Source organism: Myotis yumanensis, unplaced genomic scaffold, assembly GCF_028538775.1.
Source record: "Myotis yumanensis isolate MYYU_CA2020_CCGP unplaced genomic scaffold, mMyoYum1.0.hap1 SCAF_1, whole genome shotgun sequence".
Lineage (NCBI taxonomy): Eukaryota > Metazoa > Chordata > Mammalia > Chiroptera > Vespertilionidae > Myotis > Myotis yumanensis.
This window is the reverse complement of record NW_027223752.1, coordinates 215,525,942-215,534,650: the sequence shown is the minus strand read 5'-3', so window position 1 is coordinate 215,534,650 and position 8,709 is coordinate 215,525,942. Positions and strand designations below refer to the sequence as shown.

Here is an 8,709-nt window from a genome sequence, read left to right as displayed (position 1 = left end):
TGTTTATTGAATAAGGGGCTTATTGATTTCAGAGAGGAAGAGGGATAGAAACATTGATGATGAGAGAGAATCATTGATTGGCTGCCTCCTGCATGCCCCCTACTGGGAATGAAGCCCACAACCCGGGCATGTGCCCTAACCAGGAATTGAACCATGACTTACTGGTTCATAGGTTGATGCTCAACCACTGAGCCATGCTGGCTGGGCTAGACTGGGCTGCTTTTGTGGTACAATGTCATGGGCAGGTGGAGCAATTCTGACCCTTGAAGCAATTCTCTTTACTTGACCGGCTAAGGCCTTAAATTCCAAAATGAGGAAATTAAGGCTAAGGCCTTAAATTCCAAAATGAGGTCTTTTATTGAATTATTCCTCTGTTTATTGAATAAGGGGCTTAGTGAAAAACCACAGTGTGAATTAGTTCATTTCTTCCTTTCCTGAGAGCAAGTTTAATGAAAGGGGCATTAGGGTGCAAGAGATTTGGAAGCCACCAGGAATGTGTATGTATATATTTGTAATCCTACAGTGGCTGGATACTCCAGGTTTTGTACCTCATGTTCTGCCATGGGTGATTTTTCCCCCTCTCCTTTCCAATTACCTTTATGGTGAAGCAACTCTTTTAGGAGATCAGTCTGACTTCTAGAACAAACAAATGACTTTAAATCCTTACAAAATGGGTGGATTACCCCCATCCTTATGAGTGACCCCTCATCCCCATCCTTAGCTCTGGAGTTATTTTTGTTTTTGTCTCTTTTATGCTCACAACACTTCCTTCTATCAATGCTAGAGGACATTTAGAATCAGTTACATTTCCAGAATTTCTCTTCTTAGGGGAGATCTCATTGAGGAAAGGAAGTCCAGGGGCCTGTCAGGAAGCTAAGTTTGCATAGCACTTTGTATAAGATTGAGAAAGTGTCAAAAGACCATATTTGAATTGGGGTCGGGGTGAATCTGACAGAAATCCCATTCCCTGGTGCCACCACTCTTGGAAATAAAGGTTCTGGAAAAGAAATGGAAAAATCCCAGCAAAACCAAAATTGCATGGCCCCGTGTTATCGTAATACCATAAACTCAAAATGTCTTGACCCAGCGCCCCCAGCAAGGTCATTTCAGAAACAATTGAACTTCAGCAACTTGTCTTACCTGCCTCAGAATGACTAAGGCCTATTTAAATCTCGTGGTTGGTTAATCATTAATCAAGATTTTTGACAAACAAAGTAGAGCAAGCCAAGAAAGAAGGGTAGCTAAAAATTAGCTCAGGAAAGGTCATATTTCTTGCAAATACAGGGTTTGGTGTTGCTTTTGATTGTGGGTATAATCGTGCGGAATGGAGTTGCAAGGAAATATAACCCCGCCGAGGAAGCCAGTGCACCTCTGAAGATTTTACGTGGGACCCTCCGCTGCCCTTGCAGTCGTCTGGAGGACTATAGACCTCCATCACCTTTGCTGAGAAGCCTGTATTCCTGTAGGGCTACCAGAGGGAGAGTGGGAACAAACACCCTGGCCAACACATGTAGCTGCTAAATGACTCCAGAAGGTGGAACCTGGATCTAAAGGAAGGTGTGGGAAACCCTAAGAGCCTTGGCTGCCCCTACAGACTCTCTCACGAGATCAGGGTGGGTGGGCATCACCTGGGCCAGGAAGGCTGAAGGGAGGGAGTTGCCCACTAGGGGGAGCACTCAGATACACCAGGCTGCTGATTGCTGGACAATCAATCCCTCAGCTTCTGCAGTTGAGATAAATACGGAGCTCTGCCATTTTCTAAAAGAAACTCAAAATCCTAAGGAGAAATGATTGAAGGTTCTTCCCATTTCCCTGCTATAGGAACCGATTCTCTTTCTTCCACAGTTAACACAGGCCCATGAACCATGTTTAATACAGAACGGAACAAAGGTTGAGTTTCTTCATGCCCTCTCTCTCTCCTGGAGGCAGCAGATTTGAATATACCATGTGTTTTCTTCTGGATCTGGCATCTTTTGTTCCCTCTCTTTCCTTCTCACCTGCCCTAACTCCCACTCCTCCTGTAGGTCATGGCTCAGATGCCACTTCTTCCCCAAATGTTTCTTAACCCCTTGGCCAGGCCTGTGTGGGTGTCCCCAGCATTTTATGGCACTTGCAACATTGTGTTATCATGCCTGGGAGTATCTGGAAGGCAGAGAGGTTGATTTTGTTGATCACTGTGCTGGCACACAGCTGGCACTCAACAAACATTTATTGAATAAACAGAAACAAAAGGAGTAAAAAGGCATAAAATGAAAAGGCTTACTGGAGTTACTATAGCAGAATGCTGTCACACTACAGTGTATAAAGAAGGGAAGTGTTTGTTGAGTGCCTACAGCACACCAGACTTTTTAAAGATTCATTAACTCATCTGATTTTCAATAACCTTATGAGGGCAGGATTATTATCTCTACCAATCAAGAAACTGGTGCTCAGACAAGTGAAGCATCTTTCCCAAGGTCACATGGCTGACAAGTGGCAAAGCTGGGGTTTCACCTCCCAGGCATGCCGACAGCACACTCAACCTTGTTCCACTAGGGCCTGGTGGACTAGGCCATGGTGTTTGCTCACAGAGCTAAGTGTTTGGGCAATCACATTTTTTCCAGGTTTAGTGGTGTGAGGAGTTAGGCAATAGAGGAATACTGGGTACTTAGGGAGGTTAAACTAATGAGGGAAAAGAGGACAAAGAAAAGGCTATATCCAGTCAACATCTTAGTACTTGGAATTAGCAAACCCTTAGTGGCTATCTCAAGTCTCATTCTATATTTAAGTCGAATCCTGCCCTTGACCTTGAGTGGTCAGAGGGGAATGGGTCAAGGTGTGGTAGGGCAAGGATCAAGTGGGTGTATCTCTATCATCCTACCTACCCAGTAATTTTTTAGGGTCATGGTGTCAAAATGCCATTTCATCAAAGCAGCCATGCCACATTGTGTGCCCACAGGACTATTAAAAAAATACCACATAATACTTGAAGTAATATACTATACATTTCTTTTAAAATGTCAAATGCCCTCATATCCTTAAAATAGGGTCTGGTAAGCCAGTGAAGTCCATTATAGCTGACAAAATACACCTAGCACAGCACATGCCAGCGATGGCTGCTGGACGGTCCATAGGGTCCTCTTTTGCTAATTATTCATTCAACTTATGTATGTTGTCATGACTGATATTTTGGGGATAAAAACATGCATGGGACACCTATCCGAGGGAATTACCTTCCCACGATCATTCTCTAGCCTCCTTCGTCACCTCTGGGACAGCTTCATAGACAGAACTCAAATCTACCAGAGAACACATTTCCAGCAGCCTCACTTAGAGCTGCTGTGTCTCATGCTGAGAGTATGCATTTTCACCATTCTACCGTCAGTTCCCACCCCCCAAGGAAAGAGGCTGCATATGAAAACACACTTTTTAGCCAACAACAACAAAAAAGAAGCTACACTTGTAAAAAAAAAAAAAAAAAAGCCATTCTTTCCTTTTTCTGGGCTCTGAGGTAGGTGGTTGGCATGACTGGTTTCACCCATTTCCAGGGTCAGGGTGCTGTTGGAAAGAATCTGGGAACTGGAGTCTGAGCTCAGGTTCCTACCAGCTGTGTGACCTTGGCCAGTCACCTCGTCTGCCCTGCCCACTTCACCGAGTTACTGTGAGGTCCCCCTGAGCCCAGGAGCCTGATGGGTCACATAATCGTAGCATTTACCCCACCTGCTATTTACCTGCTCCTTGTGTCCGTGTTCTCCCACAGGAGTGTAAGCTCTATGGGTGCAAGATGTTTTTGCTTTTGTTCATACTGTAGCCACCACAGCACCTAGACAGTGGTTCTCAACCTTCTGGCCCTTTAAACACAGTTCCTCATGTTGTGACCCAACCACAAAATTATTTCCGTCGCTACTTCATATCTGTAACGTTGCTACTGTTACGAATCGTAATGTAAATATCTGATATGCAGGATGGTCTTAGGCGACCCCTGTGAAAGGGTCGTTCAACAGCCAAAGGGGTCGCGACCTAGAACAGGTTGAGAACCGCTGACCTAGAACAAAGCCTGGCCCCCACTAGAGTGCAATTCACATTTTGTAGGATTGTTCATTCCTTTTCTAAGGAGATTGATCCAACGCCGTGATTCTGTAACTTGAAGGGCATCTGGAGTCTTCTCCTAGGACAAGAAGGAGTCAGCAGATCCGGTTGCCCTTGAAAATACTGCCTAATCATCTGTCCTCCTGAAAGTTTCCAAGCCTCTTCTGCCTCTAAAAGGGCCTTTACCTTTGTAAGAGGAATGTGTATCCGGACGCTACAACTCAGGCAGCTCAACACTAAGAAGGTAAAATTCTTAATCAATGGCAGGACCGTGTGAGGCAAATTTCAGAAGTAATTCTGTTGACAGCCTGTCACTTTCCCCTGAGTCATTTGACTGGCTTCGCTGATGGGCGCTGTCTGAAGTTAGCGATGAACTTTAGAGAAAGGGGAAGGAAGTGTTCTGCTAACCTTGCTGAGAGTGTGGAAAGGAGAAACAGAGGCGTTGGTTTCCTCTGCTGTGACCAACATTCAGGCCACCCCAGCACTTTCAAGAAACCACTCAACAGCTCCATGTCACCCAAACTGCCTCCATTTAAAGTTGCGTGTGAAGTCTAACAGGATCGTGAACACACGTAAGCAGTGACAGCTGTGACAGGCTCTGCCACATACTATTCCAGTCAGATGCTGAGAGTGTCCCAGAGTTCAACTCTCAACATCTGAGCTCAAGTGTGACGTAGTAATAATTCAGTTATGACTATGTACTCCATCTACAACGGTGATTCCAAACGAAAAAACATGGTAGCAACTTGCTGGTTTTCCAGCTGAAAGTACTGAATTAGTTCATTCCTTCTAGAGCAGTGGTTCTCAACCTTCCTGCAGTTCCTCATGTTGTGGTGACCCCAAACCATAAAATTATTTTCGTTGCTACTTCACAACTGTAATTTTGCTACTGTTATGAATCGTAATGTAAATATCTGATATGCAGGATGTATTTTCATTGTTACAAATTGAACATAATGAAAGCATAGTGATTAATCACAAAAACAATATGTAATTATATATGTGTTTTCCGATGGTCTTAGGCAACCCCTGTGAAAGGGTCGTTCGACCCCCAAAGGAGTCGAGACCCACAGGTTGAGAACTGCTGTTCTATGGTGTTAAGGGTATTTCTAATTTTGTTAGGAAGAAAAAAAAAAAGAGGTGATGGGTCTCTAGTATGACATAAAGAAAACACAATTTAGAATAAGATTTTGAAATTGCTTTAAAGAAAGCTTTATTTACTACATACATCCTAAGAATGTATTGTAAATGGAGCAAGATCTAAATAAGTTTAAAGCTTTTCAAATACAAAGCAACTAAAGAGAAGTAAACTGCTAGCATGTTTGAAAACAGAAAACTCTAAAGCTTTTTTTTTTACATTTATATAGTTTGTTCTTAACCCTAAAAAAAAAAAAAAAAGTTCACATTTCAAGTTATAAACTTACCTCAGTAGTGTATGTGAAATGGGTTTGAAATAGAAACAGATAAGAGGCTCACTGATACTTAACTGGCTGTCACCAACATTGGTTTTTAAGGTAGTTTGGCATTTGCCATGCTAAGATATCATTTTTTTTCCTTTACTTTTTATTATTCTTTCCCCCCCAAACAATGTACAGGCACATGTAAAATACAGTAAGACCGCTGGGTCTGAGTCTCATCCAGGGAACCTCTGTCACCATCAGACACTTCTTCTCACAAAGCCACAGGAGGAGGGTCTGGTCCAAGCGGCATTTCGTTGGGTTACTCATTCCAACAGACTCAAGTTTGGGTGCAGCTTGCTGGGTACATCATCAGGAACATTGCACAATCATTTTATGTCACTTAGGAATGGTGGGAAGGAATGTTTAAAGGCCTTTGTGAGCACCCAATAACTTTACACAATAAATAAATATTGCTTATATATAAAAAATTCATCCCACTCTAAATTGGTGGCGGGGTGAAGGGAGAGTGGTGCAGAATTTGGGAATCTCTTAATTTAAAATTTAAAACAAAACTAAAATATTTGTTTGAGGCATGATCCTATTATTAATCCACAAATAAAAGCCACCAGCAAAAATTCAGCGAGTGGAAAGATTTGGTGGGTCGGTAGTATTATCTAAAAACACAACTGTGTTACTTGCTATTTATTGCACAACTCACTTCCTTGGTAGAGCCTTTAAAAAAAATTCCACGTTGATGTATTTCATAAAGTAGATGACGATCTTAATATTTTACTGTATTTTACATTCACTCTGCTAAACAAAAGCCTTTAAACAGGCACAAAACACTGCAACAATATATTTACTTCCTAATAAAACAAAGCTTTTAATAACATTGAAATAAAATGGTTTCCTTTTGCATTAAACTTCTATACCATGAACTTCTGCAACATAAAAAACCTAAAAAGGAGCATTAGGAGATATTTACAAACTATGTCTTAACTCCTGCCGGTCTCCCCCTCCTCCTGGGCGGGCACGGTCCACGCAGTTCACCTGCCACGCGGCACAGCCACGGAGGGAAGCCCTGTCCAATAAACATACTATTTTTAACGCCACTGGCGACCACAGACATTTCTGCATGAAACACGGTAAGGCAACTAGAAGTGTCACTTTCTGCAACAGCTGTCTCTGGGGGGGGCCTTGCCACAATAACATTCGTCGTCTCTACAAACTCATACTTCAAAAGCAAATAAAATACAAGCGTGAGAAAAGGAACCAAAGTTTTCTATCGGGCAATTAAATAGCTATGCAAAGATGTCTTATGAAAACTACTAAAATCTGTGCTTACACATAGTCTGCTATTGAAAATACGTCCCCAACCAAAACCCAAAATCCCCAACAAAAACCCAGAAGTACAAAAGCCACCCATGTTTTCTCCACCAGAGTAATTCATCTGCTCTAGACTTGCCACACAGGGAGGTGGGATGCGGGTAGAAGGCAGGGATGAACAGGGAAGTAGAAGGCAATATTAAGTTTAAGAGCAAAGACCCAGAGAGAATGAGCAGGCCCCAAGGTAATGGTGGCAGGGGAGAGCATTCCAGTGTTTGGACCCAGAAGTGTGACAAGTCTTTCCAATGCTGGCTTAAGGAGAGACCGGGTGTTTAATTTCTTTTAAAAAAATAGAACCATCGTAGATAACACATGGTAACCCCGTCAACCCTTAATGCCAGCAAAAATAGAGGTTTTACTCATTTTAAAATTGCACTTTCCAGTATAATTTTTAAAATAACGTTTTATGTGATAGTTTTAAAGCACTATTGTTGTATCTTTAAATATTGAATACATTTTTCAAAATAGTTCCCTAGCTGCTCAAGTGTGCCTTTTAATATATAGTTGATATATTATTGAAGGTACTACAAAATAGAAATCTCTGGAGTGCAGAAGTTAAGAAAATAACCTTCATACTGAAAATATATCCTTAAAAATACAAAAACAAAAACCTCTATACAAACGTACTACAGCATACAAATTTTTAAGAGATGGTCTTAAGGCACGAACCATTACAAGTCTCTTAGAAATGTATGAACACAGGCTGCTAAGTTGAAAATAGTCTTAAAAAACTAGTGAAAACTTCATGTATATAAAATATTTCAGTATGGTACTGGACTACATTCTTCACTTTCAGGTTTCATCTGTGTGCTAAGCCACCATGCTCTTTCTTCATAAATAGTAAAGTGTTCCTTCAGTGGTAGTTTTGCAATTCGTCTCCGCTCTCACTCCCAGAATCAGTATGTCTGGTAGACGTCATGAATGGGAACCTGAATAGCAGCAGCAGGGAAGGCCTGAGGTATATAGCCAGCGTATCCTCCGTAGACGGCGGCCGCGGCCGCGTTCTTCTGTAGTGTGGCGATCGTGGCCGTGGCCGGAGCAGCAAAGGGGACGTAACTGGCCCCATAGATCCCGGCAGCAGGAATCCTCTGAATGTTTGGAGCCACCGTGTATACTGGAGTTATTGGACGGCCCTGTGGAGGAGAGAAAAAGAATCCTTACCCATCAGGAGCACCTTTCCCCATTTAGTCATCCATTCCTTTAACAACTCCATTCATTCCTTCAACTCCCAGGTGTAAAAATAAAGGTCTCCACTCTCAGGGAGGGGAGGGAGAGGAGTAAACAAAGAACCAATATTTGTTTAAAGCGGGGCTGAAAAGAGCCGTTAAGATAAGGTGGAGCTGCATCCTCAAGGCTCATGCAAATTCCACAGGTGAAAGTGAGAGCCAGAATGCGAAAGGAATCTTCTACCCACCATTCACTCCATCAGCACATGCCCAGGGAACTAGACAAGGAAGTTGAGAATCCACCCTTTACTTAGCTGATCTCACAGTAATTAAAAATTTCCTTAGCTCTGGCCGGTGTGGCTCAGTTGGTTCAGTGTTGTCCTGTGCACCAAAAGGTTGCTGGTTAGATTCCCGGTCAGGACACTTGCTGAGGTGGTGGGTTTGGTTCCGGGGTGCTTACGGAGGCAACCGGTCGATGTTTCTCTCTCTCCCTTCCTCTCTCTAAAAGTCAATAAGAACATACTTCCCCCCTAAAACAGGGACCTAAAATACATGCCAGCTGCCTCAATTCATACTTAACTGAAGGAACATGATATTTCAAAAACAAGGAGAAAGGACTGACAACTTTATGGAAAAGAGTATGCAGACCTCCAAAGGGGCAGCTTCGTAAGCTGTTCCTCAAAAAAAAA

At 42.6% G+C, this 8,709-nt stretch overlaps 1 protein-coding gene across 3 annotated transcripts in view; it reads right to left on the bottom strand.

The window, feature by feature from the left end:
• Window positions 1-5,256: 5,256 nt before the first annotated feature.
• Window positions 5,257-8,709, bottom strand: part of RBM47 (RNA binding motif protein 47) — a 161,785-nt gene continuing 158,332 nt past the window's right edge. For all 3 annotated transcript variants that reach the window (XM_070397711.1, XM_070397709.1, XM_070397710.1), the window contains one exon: window positions 5,257-7,987. In XM_070397711.1, coding sequence (XP_070253812.1) covers window positions 7,751-7,987 — 237 coding nt within the window. In that variant the 3' untranslated portion in view covers window positions 5,257-7,750. The remainder of the gene's footprint in view (window positions 7,988-8,709) is intronic.